This window comes from Eptatretus burgeri, chromosome 2 (genome assembly GCF_056783735.1).
Source record: "Eptatretus burgeri isolate ZD-2024b chromosome 2, Ebu_testis_v1, whole genome shotgun sequence".
Classification (NCBI taxonomy): Eukaryota; Metazoa; Chordata; class Myxini; order Myxiniformes; family Myxinidae; genus Eptatretus; species Eptatretus burgeri.
In genome coordinates this window covers 8,822,549-8,842,564 of record NC_140962.1, presented here as the reverse complement: position 1 = coordinate 8,842,564, position 20,016 = coordinate 8,822,549, and the positions used below count along the sequence as shown (strand labels likewise).

At 44.3% G+C, this 20,016-nt stretch overlaps 1 protein-coding gene across 3 annotated transcripts in view; it reads right to left on the bottom strand.

Moving 5' to 3' along the window:
* Nucleotides 1–1,417: 1,417 nt before the first annotated feature.
* Nucleotides 1,418–20,016, bottom strand: part of LOC147031393 (cytoglobin-2-like) — a 55,879-nt gene continuing 37,280 nt past the window's right edge. The window contains exons 2-5 of one of the 3 annotated variants that reach the window (XM_085862381.1): nt 18,780–18,887; nt 3,675–3,795; nt 2,783–2,863; nt 1,418–2,479 (exon numbers count right to left, since the gene is read on the bottom strand). In XM_085862381.1, the coding sequence (XP_085718507.1) occupies nt 2,354–2,479; nt 2,783–2,863; nt 3,675–3,795; nt 18,780–18,887 (436 nt within the window). In that variant the 3' untranslated portion in view covers nt 1,418–2,353. The remainder of the gene's footprint in view (nt 2,480–2,782; nt 2,864–3,674; nt 3,796–18,779; nt 18,888–20,016) is intronic. The other 2 variants (XM_085862390.1, XM_085862399.1) reach the window with 2 other exon arrangements.

The window sequence follows — 20,016 nt, the reverse complement described above, 5'->3', positions numbered from 1 at the left end:
GTATGCTTGACTGATAAACTTGTGCAGCTGATTCTTTAAGGTTGTAACCTTGTTCCTGCTCAGTGTAATAGCAGAGAAATGCTGACGGCACAAACTTGCTCATGGAGACTTTGATTCAAAGCCACTAAAAGTTGATAAGAGTATGTTTACCGCCATGGGAAATAAGTTGCAGCTGACCTTTTTCAGCATTAACAGTTCCTGCTTTTTGGAAGGGCTCGCACTTCTTTCGGATGCAGGTAGCATAGTTTTGGACAGTCCAGCATGGACTGGATTTGAACCCGGGAGAGATGAGTGTGCATACCTTGAAGCTATTTTGTCGTGCCACGGGCTCACAATCGACGTCAGCCACATCTAATTTCCCACAGTGGTAAAACATACTGTTGTGAACTTTTACTTCAAAAAAATGAATTGTTCATTTTTGCTCACACGTACTGACAGCAACCTTCACAGTGGAGACTTTGCCTTAGACTGCCACATACTGTTCAGCCATGCCGTAGTTTTCTTTTCTCCTACTACTGGCATGAAATGAAATATATAGTGCACATGTCTCCTTAAACACATGCTGGAGGTTTTATGTCACTCTGTCGACCACAAGTCCCAATGACATATTTTCCTTTATCACATTCCTGCAAAATATGGAATAGTCTAGCGTTCATGCTTTACAACAGACTTTCAGGTGAAGCTTATCTCTCACTCGATTATGAATTACGACAACATTTGGATAATTTCCCAGAATCAGGTCGAACACTGCATTGCTCCATTTCTTTTGTGCAACAAATCATGTGCAACAGCAAGGTGCACTAGATCTCTGAAACCATTTCACTTTTCCCTGTGGCATGCTGTCCAGTTATAGCTCCTCTTCCTCTCCATAAATCAGTACCTGGGGAAAGAAAAGCATTCTCTCCCACTTGTTCGTTCACATGTGACCATCACAAGGCTGCTGGTTTGCATCACTTGTGGGGGAGGGGGGATGCCAGCAGCTGCATTTCACCTTGAAGATCAGGGCAGCTATTTGGAATTTAAAAATTACCTGGGGATTTTTAATATCCACCAGCAACTGCTTGCAGACGCTCATTTTCCATTACAAATGACAGCTCACTTATTGGTCCAACATCCTGTCTGTGAAGCACCAGGATGATAGTTTTCGAGTGAAGTCAGGAATTGAACTCTGACTAAATGGCTCAAAATTGCGGACGCTACATTTGATATATCGTGATGGCCTTCTTTGTTGATGCAACTCACTTATCCTGTCTTTACCTCTGTCAAAACAGATGGAGATCCAGGTAAAAATGCTACAGTTAGAACTATAGTAGTCTGCAGAGAATTACAACAAGAAACTAATGTTATTTTGCCTGGCACGAGCAAGTAAGCTGTAATATACTGACAGGTTATTAAAAAACAAATTTTTAAAGCATAGTCTGAGCACATTCAAATTTATTTCACAAAATACTCTCACCATTTCAACTTGTATTTGTGTTAATTTTCGCACAATATCTCTCCGTTTCTGCACACTCAGGTACACTACCTGTAATGGCTCATTTAATCATGTTTATTACATGACAGCAATCGTCTGTTCATTCATATTCAATTCAAATATGTTGAAACGGTGATCCATGAATGCTAAAATGCAACGGTTATGAACTTTGATAATGTTATAAATGCAAAGGATGTTCAAACGCAGCAAAATGTAATTATTATTGCTCTTCCTGTTTAGCAGTATTGAGCCGGTGAGCAACCGTTTACCATATGTTGGTAAAACCGATCATCCGGCACATCACTTTCATGGCGATGCTTTTAGAATATCAATAATATAATTTTGCCTCAAAAATATGTCCACTGTTGAGGGACTGATTTCTCAAAGGAAGTTACAAAGTTGAAAACAAGAAGTGTTGTATTGATATAGATTGAACTTGCAGTGCAGAGCATTGGAGGTTCAAAAAATACAAATAAAAAAGTGAATTTCAAGATTTGTTTGTTGGGTGGGAAGGGTGGGAGGGTTGGATGAGGGATGAGAGGTAGGTGGGGGTTGGGGGGGGTGCAAATTTTTTTGGAATGTTTATTTACTAAAATGCAATTGGTGGAAGCAAATTTATCCTTGGGGAACCTGTAATCGCAACTTGTGTGACAACTGACCGGTTTGGTACAATTTTCATACGTCGTAGCTCTTCCGTGAGTTTACATTATTTGGATCCTCATTTTGGAGATTATTGAAGAGGAATGCTTAGAACTCCAGATAAGAGGTTTTTAATATATTTGTTTGTTAATGAAATTTTACGTATGGAGTTCAGCATAAACAGACTGTTCAGGCCCTCAAACCATGCCGTGTTGTGCTGTCACACATTAAGCGACCGTGTCACACTGGTGGAATGTGTTTCAGCGGTGGAAGCTGCTCCTCTGTCGTGCTCTTCACCGCAACACCACTCTGCTCTTCGGCCCTGAATCCACGGCTCATTGTCCACGTGAGGTAGCAGAAGAGAGCCTTAAAACACACACGATGCTTCTGTGAGCTCGTACGAAAGTTGAAGAAGGTGTGTGACTGCACAGTGGGGATGCAATGTGGTTGAACGGTGAGGTGTAAAGTGAACAGGCAAGTACTTCATTTTCAGAGGAAAAAGCTCCATGAGCCTTTGATCGATTAAAAACAATAATATGAAGAATTCATGCAAGTTGAGTTTTCACATTGATGTGATTTTGTACATATTTTTTTTTCAATAATGTATGGTCTGTCGTTTTGAACTTGTACAATTTCAATAAGTTATGCATTAGACAATATATTTTGTACCTTCCATGCTTCCTCAAGCTCCGGAGTCCATTTGTCTTTAAAAAATGGCCGTATGGTGTCTATGAACTCCAAACCTACAAACTACACAAGCACATTCCCAAAGTTAATTTCCATGTCTCTTTAATATGAGTATACAGTTGCTTGTAATGTCAGCAAGTTAAATCTCTTTCATGTCCTTAACGTCATTATTATGTGGTGAGAAAATTGCTCATTAATTCTGCAGTTTCCATTCAAAATCAGGAATTGGTAACAAATGAAACACTCTCAGCCTCTATGAAAGGCATGACCCTGCTGTAAAAGTGAGCGGTGAAGCAAAAACCCAAAGTTATTTAAGCCAAATGAAACACAGCCTTTATACAATTTCCCAACTTGACCATTGTCCTTTCATAATTATCAATGTGTCGAACTCTGCATAGAGCGTTGGTGCTCCCAAAGCAGTTTCTGGGCAAGGTTTAGGGTTATCCTTATGCTGGATGGTTTGCCATTGCCTTTTCAGCAGTCAAGGGAGGAATTTGGAATTTGTTCAGAGGACCGGCGATAGTGCCTCGTCTTCATGAAGAAGCCCTAACATCTCTAACCTCGTTAACATCCATCAACCGATGCTGACAGATGGGGCGCCGAGTTTAACGTCCTTCTGAGGGACTGCGGACACATCAAGTAATTAATTAATTAATTGCCCTGACTGCAAAACACTAAAATAGCAGTTTATGACTGGGCCAAGTTTAGAACCCAAGCTCGAGAGCTCAGAGGTGCGTGCATACCTTTCGGATATCCTGCGAGCCCCATTGTCCGTTACTTGATCCTAAAATTTCACAAACATTTCAAATCGAGTGCAGTATAGGATGAATCACGTGACTATTACAAAATGAAGTTGTTTCACATCTTTCAATACCATGTAATACTTGGCAGGTGCATTGTAGCGAAAGTGTTTTCTCCCCAGGTCTAGAATAAGTGTTTCCAGCACATCTTCCTGCTCCAACCTGGCAACGGTCTTCTCTATGAAGGACATGACCCTGCGGTTAAAGGGTGATTGTGGACATATCGTTCACCACAATGAGCGGTGAAGCAAAAACTCAATTATTTAATATTTCTTTTTCATTTTCTTTTTACCGAGATGTAACAGAGAAAACTAGAAGGGTACTCGGTTATGCACATACCTTCACCATGCAATGCCTGATCCAATAGAACAGGGGTTTTAACCAGGGGGAATTCTCCCACCACCCCCCCAACCCTCTGGGGGGAATTTTGGGTTTCAAGGGGGAATTGGGACCACAGATTGGCAGACTCAAACCGTTGGCATATTGATCTTTCTACAAACTACAATTCTACAGATTGTACATAATCTACAGGACATCTCAATTTATTGAATAAGGTGTGTTGTCCTGTAGATTATGTACAATCTGTAGAATTGTAGTTTGTTTTTAAATTAAACTGTGACATTCAATAAAATTGAATGTCACAGATTAAATTAAAAATAAAGACAAATATTTCACTTTTTTTATCTGTGGAAATATTCCATTTCTAGTTATCTTTGACTTATTCTTGTTTTTTATTCACAGAATTTTGAGCCCATCATAAGTGTCAAAAAAAGAGGGTACAGTGATTCATGTATTCAATATGGATTCACATCCATCATCATCAAAAATAAATCTTCAAATTTCAAGTCAATCAGATGAAAATTGAGGATTTTAGAAACCTCACTGAAGTTGTTGACCTTTGGCCTATGTTGACCTTTTGGTCTATGCTGACCTTTTTGCCTGGGGTAACCACAAAAATAATAGATGGTTGAATTCAGTGACCTGATATGTAAATCCTTTTTCAAATTTCAACTCAATCAGATGAAAATTGAGGATTTAGAAAATTTGTCCCAAATTGGCCCATGTGGACCTTTTCGGTCAACCAAATTTTTACCAAACTTCAATACAGGACCATCGCAGGGTCGGTGATATTAATCTCTGAAAATTTCACAACGATCGGTTGAGCGGTTTGACCTGGAGGCAAGCGGACAGACAGACAGACAGACACACACACATACACAAATGGAGGCGATCAACATACTTGTCAAAAATATAAAAAAAATTTGCCAAGTAACAGACAGACGTGAAAACATAAGGTCCTTCCACATTCGGTGGCGGAGTTACCAAAGTGCTGTTGAACCCTGTAGAGCTTTGCTTTATGTGTAAGGTCGACATGATCGACGCAGCATTGCACTTCATAGGAGGTTGCAGTTGGGCAAATAAAAGCCATCACAGGAATTATTGGCCATTTGAGGATTGTGGTTGATTACCTCGGGCTTGCTGGCTCATCAATGCTTCTTTTCCACTGCCATTTATTTTATCCATTCCATTTGGCCTCTTTTGGGTTCGATAAAATGGTGCAAGTTTGCTACCATGGCTGAATGGCCACGGATCATGATACCAGTGACCTCCACAATTTCATGTCTTCATGAAGTGAAGTGATCAGTTTTTTTTTTCTATTACTGGCATGAAATGAAATATATTGTGTACACATCTCCTTAAACACATGCCGATGATTTTATATGACCATGCCTACCACAAGTCCCAATGTCATATTTTCCTGCATCACAATCCTGTGAAAGGTTTAACAGTCGAGTGTTACTGCTTCACAACAAACTTGCAGTTAAGCTAACCTCTCACTAGATTATGAATTATGATCATGAGATCCCACATCCTAATGTTCGACAACATTTGGATCATTTCCCACAATCAAGTCCAACACTGCATTTCTCCACTTTATCATATGAAATAGCAAGGTGCACTAGATCACGAGAGGGACAGAGACAGAGACAGAGACAGATGGACGAGGCTCAATCAAGTGCATGAGTAAATGACATCAACAGGACCTCTCCCCAAGTAAGTGGAGGTGCTGCATGAACAAGTAGGTGAGAGAATGCTATTCATTCCCAAGTACTGATTTATGGAGGAGAAAGAGGGCTTTAACTGATCAGGCATGCTTCAGTGAAAAGTAAAACATTGCATGTGAAGAAAATAATTATTTTGGAAGCTTAATATTCTTTACGTCCAAATATGAATATCCTCATGAGTAGGGAGGCGGGGATTGAGTGAAATATGGAAAACGCAGGAAAATGCAAGATGGGAAAGAAAGACAAATGAGGAGAGAGGAATCAAAACGGAAGTGAATTTTGGAAGTCATATGTATATGTATAATGTATATGTATATGTACAGTTTTTGTACACACACTAATAGATGTGTGTGTGTGTGTGTGTGTGTGTGTGTGTGTGTGTGTGTGTGTGTGTGTGTGTGTGTGTGTGTGTGTGTGTGTGTGTGTGTGTGTGTGTGTGTGTGTGTGTGTGTGTGTGTGTGTGTGTGTGTGTGTGTGTGTCTCATTGATTGGTATTTTCATATGTGAGTTTCAGAATGTGGAATGGACTTCTCCCAGGGTGAGCTCAAAGCATCCACCTTCATTTTGTTAAGGGGTCACGATTCATGGACCAAGCTGTGAAGGTTTCTGTTCTCAAAGTTTTGTGCCAAGGGTTCTCTTCAGGATCGTCACTGAACCCTGGACAGCTTCTAAATGTAGTTCGTTTATGGTAATATTCCCATGGATGGTTTTTAGCACACCTGTAAAGTAGTTCTGGGGAGCTTACGGGATGGCGGGTCGTCCGTCCGTTCACAAATACTTGCAACTTCTTCTTAGAAACTTCACATACGATTTCAATGAAATTTTACCACAACCTTCATCACCTGTGACGGCATTTAAAGAAAAAGAAACAAAGGGAGGTCTGAAGGGGTCTACAGAGGGAGTTTCCAGTGGGGGGGGGGGAAGTGGGTTTCCTCCCCAATGAGGTATTTGTTTTCTTCTCAAACGATGCACACAATTCCGATGAAACTTCACGATAACCTTCATCACCCATGATGTACCAAAGTTTGTTCATGACATTAGAAATATCTGGCTCGAAGGGGGATTGCTCCCCAAAATATGTATTTGCTCTCTTCTCCAAAACTACACATACAATTCCGATGAAACTTGACCACCATCTTCACCACCCATGATGTACACGTTTGTTCACGACATTAAAATAAATTGGGGTCTCGGAAGGTCTATGGGGGGGAGGGGGTTGCCCCCCAAAATATGTATTTGCTTTCTTTTCTGAAACCACACACAATTTTGATGAAACTTAACAACAACCTTTATCACCCATGATGTACCAAGGTCTGTTCATGGCATTTAAAACAAAATCCATAGGTATTTACTTTCTTCTCCATGATATATTTTGTGGGTCATCCATGCCTACCAGTGTTTGCCTGATTATCTTATCCAGGCACTACCAGGTGAGCGTCCAGGAGGTATTGCTCCTATGTTTAATATCTCTGTGAGGTTCTTTGTCATCATTCCTGTAGGTCCAGCTATCACTGGAACAACTTTGGCATTCTTCAGCTTCCAGAATCTTCTCACTTCATTCTTGAGATCTTGGTGTTTGGTCATTTTCTTGATTTCTGCATCGTTTAGTCCAAAATCACTGGTATTAACATCTCAATCAGCAATGCCTTCTCTTTTTTTGTACCTAAGTATGATATCTGGGTGCATTGCTTTGTTTTTGATGTTCACGCTCAATGGGATCATTAAGTCGTACGTGAGTGGTCAGTACTTCCACAATTTTTCTGGAATTGGGACATCAACGTTTTTGCAGATGTGCCAGCAGATTACATTATAAACTCTGTTGTGTCATTGTGTGTACAGCTGTTCTGACATGAGTTTGTTTTTGTGTGTGTGTGTTTGGTCATAAGGCGTAATATATCATACTCTTTACTAACCCCACTTCCACCCCTCACCTTTCTCTCTTCTTTTTTTTCCACATTCCTCTCTATATCTCTCTATCTCTATCTCTCACACACACACACACACACACACACACACACACACACACACACACACACACACACACACACACACACACACACACACACACACACACACAGACACAGACACAGACACAGACACACACACCCTCCTCACATCCCTCTCTCCCGCAGTATAGCAACGTTTCGTGAGGCATAGTTTCTCCCCCACCTCCCCCCCACACTTCCTCGCTCTTCCCCCCCCCTTCCTAGCTTCCCCCTTCCTCCTGCCTCCTCTCTCCCCTCTCTCTCTCTCCTCTTTTCCTCTCTCTCCCACCCCTCCCTTCCTACTCAACCCCCCTCCTTAATATCCCCCATCAGCGAAACAACGGGTTGTATTTGCTAGTATTAAATAATAAAGAAAGACCCACACACATCTCTCACCTGTGAATGGAGGGAATAGCCAATCAGCTCTCACCTCATCAACTAAACACAGGTGGCTCGGATGATATAGATAAATAATTGACACCTCCCTCACTCCTCTGGCCGAATAAGCTGCATAAAGCAACCCAAGAAGGCCTGCACAAGATAAGCACTTTACTGCTTCAAACCCTTCCCAGAATTCTTCCACAGCTTTAATTCTCATGTGCGTACTCTGTGTGAACGTCTTTACAGCTGTGGAGGAACTCTGGAAAGGATTTGAAACAGTAAAGCATTTACCTTGTGTAGGCTTTCTTGGATTGCTTTATGCAGCTTCTTTAGCAAGAGGAGTGTGGGAGGTGTCAAATATGTATGTGTATTTATTTATTTATATTCACGAAATATATTGTGACGTCCACGGGACTTGAACAGTCCCGCCAACGTAGAATGAGCCGAAACGATGGAGGCGGTTTATCCTTTACAACCCAAAGATGGCGGTTCTAATCGCTCTACCACAAACGGGACGAGGAAGGTGGCACGAGTCGCTTTTCACTGAGTTAATGATGTTTATTTCTCTAACCAGAAATAATAAGACTCGGCAAGAGGAGGGATCCGGGGCGATTCGACGGGATGGTGGTGTGGGTTCGGGCGTGGGGAAAACACAGACAATTCCAATGAAAATACAAATCTCAAACCCTCTAAGGCGCCAGGTACACGCACGCACGCACGCACGCACGCACGCACGCACGCACGCACGCACACACACACACACACACACACACACACACACACACACACACACACACACACACACACACACACACACACAACGTAGCTGGTCCTGGTGGTCAGGCTGGCCCGTGGTGCGGACGCAACAGTCCCTGGATTGGCGCCGGACGAGCTGGCGTTGCGCTCGTCAGGGGCAGGAGACACCGTGGTACTGTCGACCTCCTGGTGTCGGCCAAAGTCCACTCACAGCCACCAGGGAACCAGTTCTGGCGCCAAGTTGCGAGCAGGAGAGGGAGGCAGGTCTGGCCGCCGTCCGACCCCGTACTCCGAGCCAGCAGAACCCCGGGGCCAACCGAGGTGAGGGGAGAGGCACAGCAAGGCCACGAGACACGATGAAACCAGGATCAAATCAGCGCAATAACACAGCATGCTCCGAGCACAACAGCCTCCACCAAAATGATTTTTCTGTCCCGATCTTCTTCCTCCTCCCTTTTCCCCGAACAGAGCCTTTTTATCCTTCCGTCCTCGTCACTTCCAATCGAGCCGTTTTATTGGCACTCCGCCGTCGCCTTCCGCCAATCGTGATCACGGGGCGGAGCCATCCGCAGCACTGTCACGGCAAGCCTCCAGGGAATAGTAAAAGGGGTTTACGCAGACACACTTACCCTATCCCGTAACCCTATCTAATTACGTGACAATTATCATTTCCCCCTTGAAGAAATGAACATTTACTAGACAACTTATCACCACTGAATTGCTACTTATTACATCGAGATCCTGGTACACTCGAACAGCATGGCATACCTAATGAAACATCCTAATTACCCTTTGAATGCATACCCCCCCCCCCCTCAAACGTAACACTGCCCCCTCCTCTGGTACCTCAGCTCCTGCAAGGTATATCACAGGCGCTACCGTACCAGCCTTAACACTTACTGGCTCACACCTATTTAACCTAACGAAATAAAGTAGGAAGGGCAATGGGCAGCGAGCCGCAGCTAACTTACCTATCCTGCTTAATGTACTACCCCCTTATGGCCTTATCCTCGCCTAAACAATCATTCATTTTTTTTATTTTTATTTTATTTTATCACATGAGAGCACTGAGCGAAGTTGCACTCCATCCTCTGGATCATCGCTCTTGCCCAACACTCTTCCAGTGATCTGGGGAGGGGAAACAAAAGGTTCCACAAAAAAAAAACACAACACTTATGCTTTACATTCCTACTCTAAGCCTTAACGACACTATTCATGGGATATTTACACTTGACCACGTCCCCCAGTGGATGCTAATAGACCCAGCGTTACCTGGGGAGCCAATTTTCAAATTTGCTTGCCCCAAAATTATGCGGACCTCATGCCCTTGCTGCACATGTTAAGTTGTGCGGGATCGAGTGGGACTCACACATCTTCACATCACTCACATCATGGTTATCATCACATTTCTAGGTCATGGTCCCCATTTTAATGATGCAGGCTGAATCCCGTCATGGCCGTGGGGTGGGTTACCACAAGATGATGGGGGCATCTCAGGTGCAACCATGCCCACAGGTAAGCTTTAGTCCAACCCGGACGTTTCTCCGCCCCCGCTCCCTTTGATTCCCACCCCCCTGGTAGCCATCAGCTCTAACCCCGTACAACACACTGGAAGGGGTCTCACTGGCTCCTCTGGCCTTCCTGGGTCGCCAAGGTCCTACCCGCCTTGGTCGCCCAACCAGACCCTCTCCCAGTTGCCTCCAGACACTGTCACCGTTAGCCACCAGGGGTGAATCTCCTTGAAGGGGGTCGCAATTCCCGCTCACCGTGAGCTTCAGCAATCCCTGTGGACAAGCACATCATCCCCACCCACAAAACCCACATGACTCCCCCACCCCATCGGCCTTACATGTGACACCTGCATTTCTAACACTTCACCGACCATGACCTTCCCTGTTACCACACCATGTCCAATTAAAAATCAATGTGTGCACCATACATTTCACTTCCTAACTTAAAACAACTCACACAGCACTTCTCACCGGATCCACGCACCAGCCATTGGACAGCCACTTGTGCCCGCTTTGTTACCAATTACCCACTGTCCCGATTGTCACTCTAAAACCCAGCAGAACTTACAAACCCATGCCAATTTTCCCACAATTCACTATTTTCACCAAAGGAGGGCACTTCGCCACAATCTCAGCAGCCGAGCATGGCCCTATATGCTCAGCCCGATCTAGTCTCCCCGACCCCAGAAAGTGATTTCCGGACCCGACCTATAAAAAGGCATCTCGGATAGACCTGGCGGTTCAGCAGGAGGATTCATCCTCTCTGGGCTTGGAAGTCTATTGGAGGGTCTCTCCATCGCCGGGTACCGGCAATATCGTTGCATGTGTCCTCTTCGCCCGCACCGGAAACAACTCCCCATAAAAGGCCCCCGTGGGTATCGGTGTAATGTCTCTTCCGGTTCCGGACCCCCTCGGCCATAATCGAATTTCTCTATTGGCTGGGCTGGACCCCGCCGCTTTGGCACACCAACTACCGGATTACCCTTTATCAAACTTGACAGTTTCTGGCAAATTTCCTGCAACATTTGGGTAATGCCAATTTCTCCCAGCCCCCCTCCCTGATCCCGAATCTCCGCCTGTCGGATCGTCACCGATGGCCTCTCGGGCACCTGACCCGGCCGACTCCACGAGGCCAGCCTGGCCGCGCACGCGGCCGCTCGATGCACGGTGGGTGGATCCTGTAACTCCACTAGCGCTCGGACCTCAGGGTCAGGAAGATCAGCTAAAAATTTCTCTAGTGCCAGTCTGTCCCATGCCTCCACTGTAAGGTCCCGATACGTGATCCTGACTGATTGGTAAATGTCCTGTGCCAGCTCCTGCACTGTCTCACCCGGCTTTAATCTGCGGTGCTGGAGCTGGGCCCGCACCAGATCACAGTTCGCTGCGAACCCAAACCGACGGCTCAACGCCTCGTAAATGTGGGAGCTGGTCAACATCCCTCCGCGATCACGTTTAACACATCTGCGGCTGGTCCCCGCAACGTTGCCACCAAATTCCCTGTACGTTCCCGCTCATTCCACCCGTTTAGTCGGGAAATACACTCAAATTGCGTCAGAAAAGCTTCAAGGCTCCCTGACCCGTCAAAATTTACCAGGGGGATCACTTTTCCAGTGGCCCGCTTCCCAGTTTCTCCCTTGTCCGAATCCAGCCCACGGATCAAACACCCTTGTGGCTGCGTATCTGATTTCGGAGCCCACTGTGGCCAAAGATGTTTTGTGGTGAGGGTCTCATGGGTCAATTTTGCCTCCTGTTCCAAACGTTGAATGGACCGATTCACCTCTTCCCGCAGGATCTTCTGGGCCCGCACAACCTCCTCCAAGGCTCCGTCGCGAGTTTGTAGCTGCTCCTCAACCAACAGGGAACACTCTACTTACAAAAGACGGCTCTTCCAGGCCTTTATCCAAGACTTCATCTTGGCTCATAATTTTATCTTGTTCGTCCAAACGAGCCTCTAATCCTTTTACCTCCTCCGCCAAATTCATCCCTTGCTTCCTCAGCTCTCCCCTCTCTTCTACTTGCAGCTGCATACGAGCATCCACACAGGCACGATGACGTTCCAGGCTTTCATCCACTTTATCAACCCGAATGTTCGTTGCATCAATTTTATCTACCAATTTTTTTCGTATATTTTCCCCCTCCAATGTAATTTCTACCTTTGTTTCCTCCAATCTATCCTCCAATTTACTTTGTATCTCCCCCAATTGAACATCCACACACTCCTGCATCTCAGTTTTCATTTTCTACATCTTTTCCCCCAATTCATCCCTCATTAAATCAATCCGTGCACCCAACTGTACCCCCATTACCCCCAATTGATCTGTCATTTATGCCCTCTGTGCCACGAATTGATTTGCTATTTGTGCTGTCATGTCCCCTATTAAACGTTCCAACATTGTCTGGATCGACAACGCACCGGTTTCCGGCGCTGCCGGCTCCATTACGGGCAATGAAGCACGGTCCAGGCTCGGAATGGGGGAGGTTCCAATCCGACCCCCGTCTCTTCCTTCTTCCCCCGACTCGCTGCCAGACACGTGGCCTTCCTCCTCAAACATCTGCACATCCACCATGGTGCAGAAATCCCGTTTGCCGCCAATCAAATTTAATTTGAAAAATCCCGCCAAAATTTTCCCGCGCTTTTCTGTAGTAATTTTATATTCCAATCCGTGGCGAGATTTCAGTTCTGGTATATTCTCCCGATACCGAATATAATTTAGAGGGGTTCGAACATCCCACTCCTGACACCAATGTGACGTCCACGGGACTTGAACAGTCCCGCCAACGAAGAATGAGCCGAAACGATGGAGGCGGTTTATCCTTTACAACCCAAAGATGGCGGTTCTAATCGCTCTACCGCAAACGGGACGAGGAAGGTGGCACGAGTCGCTTTTCACTGAGTTAATGATGTTTATTTCTCTAACCAGAAATAATAAGACTCGGCAAGAGGAGGGACCCGAGGCGATTCGAAGGGATGGTGGTGTGGGTTCGGGCGTGGGGAAAACAGACAATTCCAATGAATATACAAATCTCAAACCCTCTAAGGCGCCAGGTACACACACACACACACACACACACACACACACACACACACACACACACACACACACACACACACACACACACACACACAACGTAGCTGGTCCTGGTGGTCAGGCTGGCCTGTGGTGCGGACGCAACAGTCCCTGGATTGGCGCCGGACAAGCTGGCGTTGCGCTCATCAGGGGCAGGAGACACCGTGGTACTGTCGACCTCCTGGTGTCGGCCCAAGTCCACTCACAGCCACCAGGGAACCAGTTCTGGCGCCAAGTTGCGAGCAGGAGAGGGAGGCAGGTCCGGCCGCCGTTCGACCCCGTACTCCGAGCCAGCAGAACCCCAGAGCCAACCGAGGTGAGGCGCGAGGCACAGCAAGGCCACGAGACACGATGAAACCAGGATCGAATCAGCGCAACAACACAGCACGCTCCCAGCACAACAGCCTCCACCAAAACGGTTTTTCTGTCCCGATCTTCTTCCTCCTCCCTTTTCCCCGAACAGAGCCTTTTTATCCTCGAGTCCTCGTCACTTCCAATCGAGCCGTTTATTGGCCCTCCGCCGTCGCCTTCTGCCAATCGTGATCACGGGGCGGAGCCATCCGCAGCACTGTCCTGTGACGTCACGGCCAGCCTCCAGGGAATACTAAAAGGGGTTTACGCAGACACACTTACCCTATCCCGTATCCCTATCTAATTACGTGACAATTACCATTTCCCCCTTGAAGAAATGGACATTTACTGGACAACTTATCACCACTGAATTGCTACTTATTACATCGAGATCCTGGTAAACTCGAACAGCATGGCATACCTAATTAAACATCCTAATTACCCTTTGAATGCATACCCCCCCCTCAAACGTAACAATATATATATATATATATATATATATATATATATATATATATATATATATATATATATATGTACATATACATATGTTAGCGGGGTGTGGTTACCCATTGTGTTAGCATACAAGGAATTTTTATGCACACGAGGAGGCCATTTGGCCCATCATGCCTACACCACACCAATACTATATTTTTTAATAGATCTGTCAATATCCATTCCCTTCAAGTATAGCCTTTTGACTGCTACACTGGTACTCATTTCACCAACCTCAGAAGGATGACAGGCTGAGTCAACTCCTTGGTGTTAATTCAGCAGCCAACGGGACTTGAACTTGGGATCCTAGGATCCCAAGCGACCACCCTAACCATAAAGCCAACACCAGGTTCAGTATGTTTCCCCATTGTCTTGGATCACCATATGAACTATGTTCCCCCATTGTCTTGAGTCACTCAGTTCCATTTGATTTTTCTTTTTATTTTATTTTTATTTATTTATATTTTCATTTATGGATGATTTCCGACAGTTCCGTGATTGCTTTTTTTCCTGGTGTAACAGCTTCAATGTCCACCGGCACGCAAAATTACTGTGCCTCCCCATTGTCTCGGGTTTCTCCCCTGCATTTTTTAAAACTTATTTATATTTTCATTTATGGATGTTGTCCATGTGTCGGACTAAATCCAATGGAGATAGGGGGAGTGCTTGTCACACTCCACATGTTTCGATTTACCTGCCGATCGCATCACGTGCCTTCTGGTTGAATGGTTTGCCTTAGCGGTAACCATCGACTGGGTGGCAAACAGGCAGTTGTTCTTTGCGGATTATGCGGTTTTACCGTGTGAGACATAATCCACGGTGATGATCACCATAACAGTCAAGAGGTGCATCTGATGTTTAAACAACGAATGTGATGATAATTGGTTAAAAATTTATTGGTATGCCATCCTGATGAGTGAAAACAAGCCCAAATTCAGGATGGCATGGCTTGAAGTCATAGGGATTCACTCCTACGGAGTAGTCCAATTGTATGACTATGCTTCCTGGTCTTTTGAGGTTAGATGTGTGTGTTTGTTTGACCATGTGCTTCAGCCTTTGGGCTGAGTTGCATGTGTGTGCCACTTGGACAGACTTGATGGACTGTGTACTTTGGCCATGGAGGCAAGGTGCATGTCCCAAGCTGTTGAAATGTTTTGATTTTTGTTGTTTTTTTTTATTACCTTTTTTGGATAAAAAGGCACCTTCAAAAGAGGCAAACAAGCCTGAAATCCAGATGGGCAGCACCGTTTGATGTTTAACTGATGTTGACCATGTAATCTTTGTCTCTTTGACAGTCGCCGGGCTGAGGCCTCCGGATTGGAGATGACGCTTTGGTGTAGAACTATGTCCAATGGAGATTGGGGGAGTGCTCATCACACTCCACGTGTGTGTGTGTGTGTGTGTGTGTGTGTGTGTGTGTGTGTGTGTGTGTGTGTGTGTATGTATATATATATATATATATATATATATATATATATATATATATATATATATATATATATATACACAAAGTCGTGGCTTGAACACAGAACATAACAGGACGCAACAAGACGCAACAGAACAAAAAGAGCAACAGAAAGATAAGTGGGGTGTGGGTGTGAAACACCAGTAGCATGGCTCAGGGAGAAGAGGGAGAAGATAGTTGGGGATGGACAAACAATGGATGTGGGTAAGAACGAGGGGGAGGGAGGATGCAGGGGGTGTACAATATGGATACAAAGGTACAAAGGCAAACTCTCAGGATATAAAAGCTGGAAATTTCGAAGGAGAATTGTCTTGTGGAGAGGGGGGAGGGGGGTTAACGGGTTTCGAAAAGATCATGGTTTTGGTTTGGGGATGATCAGATGGTGGTGAACAGCAGCTCGAACAGAGGAACAGAGATCTATAGCGATACCCCCGGCGTGAGCGTGAGCGTGAAAATGTTAATGTTTTTGATGCAAGTTATTTCCTTTCTAATGTTTTTATCTACCACTATTTTTTACTGATTACAAAATACAAATACATATTTTGCTTTAAAATTATTTGGATCAGACTTCACTGCAATGCTTTATATAAAAAATATTATTAGACTAGTCTTTTAAAAACGATAAATGTATAAACAGGCGAGCATTGGGTGGCTTTGACACCACTCTGGTTAAAAGACTTGTCTAATAATATTTTTTAGACTGATCATGTTAAACTTAAGGAAAAGAAAATAATCCACCCTCTCCCATGACAGAGGGTGGAGGACCATCAGTAGTGAATATAACTCCAGTAAATGATCCAAGCAAATCAAGAATTTCACACATTATATAGCAACATTTTCACACATCACACAAAATTGGAGGAATGAGAGTTAAAGCAATAAGTGTTTGGGAACTAAATGGAGAGTCAGAGCTGAGAGTGATTGGAAGGACAGTATGACAAGGTTGTTACCTGTCACATGTGTTCATTAATGTGTCTGCAGAAGTGAGAGGAAAGGAAGTTTAATTGGGTGCATGAACGAGGAAAGATTTTTGGTGAACTCGTGAAGGCTGTCAATTTTTTTTTTTTTAAATGACAAAACCTTGGTAGCAACGACCATGATTAAACTGCAGTTGTTGGTGGAGACCCTGAATACTGTAGCAATGAATTATGGAATGAAGGTCAATGTCGGCAAGACAAAAGTCATGAAAGTATCTATAAATTCAAGTGAATAGTGGGTATTTTAATAAATTAGTTAACAGTTCTACCAAGTGAGATACTGTAGTACAGATATCTGGGAAGTGTAATAACTGGTGTCAGATTTCCAAGGAGGTGAAAGATAGAATTGTAGTTGTATTTAACCTGTTTTTTTTTAACAGGATCTAAAGCTCAGAGTGGAACTGACACACACACACACACACACACACACACACACACACACACACACACACACACACACACACACACACACACACACACACGTACACAAACACAGGACTGTTAGATGAGACAAACAGCTACTGAGCTTGGGGGAAATGCAGTCACTTCCCAGGGCCCTCTAGGTACCAACGAAGTTACAACATTGATGCAACTTTTCTCACCGCACCCAGCGGGGCATTTCCAAAGGAGTTTCCTCCTCCCCATAAAAGCCAACCTATGGAGATAGTCTGTGCTCTTATCCTTTTAAATACTGAACGTCAAGCAAAGGAGCACCACACACCATTTATTTATTTATTTATTTTTAGTCTTTGGTTTGACTCAGCCAAGGTTTGAAACACCGACCTCCCAGACTCAGAGTGGATGCTCTAACCATTACACCACCGAGTCTGGATAATTATGCAGACTTCGTGGTGTACTGGAGAGGAATCCATCCAGCCCCAACCGAGTGATGCCAAAGTGTTTAAAAATGGTACGTGCTGCTTCCTTGTTTGAAGCTCAGCATCTACAAAGGATTGAGCTCGGACAACCATTGCTTGAAAACTATTGCGCAGGCTTGATGTGCCCAAAGGGCTCCTTCTGTGTTTAAGTTTCTTGTAAGAAGTCTCATGATTTGATTTTTATTTTAACAAAAGGAAGTGGCTATGAGCTGGGAAACTGGATAGAAAGGCCCTCAAATTAGCCCAATATAAATGTTTTTTAAAAACTCAACTTGGTGAGTTTCTATCTAATTACGTATACCCGGGAGGACGTGGAAAGAGCTGAGGGGTTTGGGGTTTTGTGGGGGTGGGGGGGGGGTTGGTAGAAAAATTTTCCCCACATACATATATGCATACGTAATAAATTGAATGTCTTGCGTTCGTTATAATCTCCTTTTGCAGTTTGAGAAGGTGAAATGGAGTCCTCCCAGAGCCCAAACTATCTATCCTTTTTCAAGGATCACATTTCGAGGACCAAATTGTGATGTTTTTCTGTTCTTCCAACTGTCTGAAACTGGCAACTTTGTCGATTCTGACATGTGTCGACTTGGACATCTATGTCGACCCTCACTCCACCGTAAGTTGCTGCCGAGGTGATGAGTTGTGAATGTTTTGCAGTTTTAATTTGCTCCTCAAAGGTTTTTTTTTCCTTTGCAATGTGCTCCCCATGCGTCATGCGTGAAATACACTTTGCAATTTTGGATGGTCTCCTTCTCCATGTTGAAGCTCAGATCTTACATATCTGCTGCTCGTCTGGAGCTCAGTTTGTGTTGTTTTGGGGCAGGCGGAACCTCTTTATCTTTTTTTCTTCGTTGTGCTGCTCTGTATCATGATGAGGTTGTTTATCACTGGATAAAGTGCAGTCTTTATTCTTTTTGGCACACGTTCCACGGCGCACGTGTGGCCACACAGAGAAGAGAAGAGGAGACAGAAGAATCGGAGAAGAAACTGAGTGGAGCAGAGACAGGTGAAATGAGGCTGACCTTCCCAAATCAAGGTAAGAATAACAATCACAGATATCTAGAATTCATAGGTCAAGCGGTAGTAGTATAGAGGCAATGGATACTCTTTGCATCCATGACATTGCTAAATGGTAATTAATTATGAACCTTCTGTGTAATTATAATCAGTGTCTTGCATCACTAGGCCACCAACCAATTATTGTGTTCGCTTGTTTCTTTATCCCCAGCGTTGACGGTGAATTCACCTTAGACCATGTGTCTTTAATTGCTTGCTCCTCTTCAGTTTGTGCGGGTCATCCATGTCTCGGAACTGAAAGAAGATATCTTTACACTCGGGATGTGTTTCGAACAGTCTGCAGAGAAGAAAACATGAGTCGATTGTAAATTGCTCACCTCTTAATCATAATTATCAAAGGACCTTGTTTCCGAAAACATTCAAAAGCAATCATAGCAAATTTAAGTCCTTCAGCCTACGACATCGACTTGATTCTGAAATGTTTACCACGAACCTTAATGGTGATTCAACTGAAAGCTTCAACATCATTCGGATTGAACAATACAGTAGAGCACAATGGTTTTACAAAGAGTTTTTTTTTTCCTTTAAGTCGTCTTTGTGCCCCCAAAAGTGGTTGACAAGTGGTGAGGCTACTGGACTGGCATCTATGAAGTTGTGGGTTCAGGTCAGCAATGTTACAAACCCAGTTATTCCCAACTTTTTCTGGGGTTGGCTAGGGAAGGTTTTTGGCCCAAGTCTTCCCTGAACTGGCCAGCTAAGCATACGTTCGACTGAAGGAGGCAGGAATTTGGAATTTGTTCGACTGAAGGTGAAGGTGGCCTCGCCTACTCTTTCCAAAAGATATCCAATTGGCATCCAACAATGAATGCTCATTGACTGGACATGGCCAGCTTGTCTTCCATCCACTGGGAGGGTGCATCTTGTGACGCGACGTCCTGCCTACGAAGCATCAGTCTGACAGTTTATCGTCAAGCCCAGAATCACACCCAGACCGTATCACTCAAAGGTAAGTGCATTACCTTTGTACCATTCTATATGACTAAAAATTTAGATTCTTCACTTCTGGAAACTAAGATTGTTCAAAAGAAGTACCATTTCATGATGATTTGATTGTTGGTAAAAAAAAAAACCCAGCTGGCTCATCAATAACCTTCTGGGATGGGTTAATCTGCCTGTCAGTGGATGAAATCAACAGGACTTTTATTGAGGTCTGTTAACCACCATGGGCAGCAAGGAGAAGTTGATGTTTCAGGTTTTAACCCTTCATCAGAGCAAATGAGAGAGAACCATTGCTCTCTTTTTCTCCGACAAAGGATTAACGTTTGAAACGTCAAATCCTACTTGTTTACAACGACGGTTGGCATACATCAATCAACGTGCTGTCAGTTTCATCCATTGTTACCCACATCTCACCAGAGGGTATTGCACTTGAATCTGTTTGTTAGTTTGTTTGTCCGTCTGTCTGT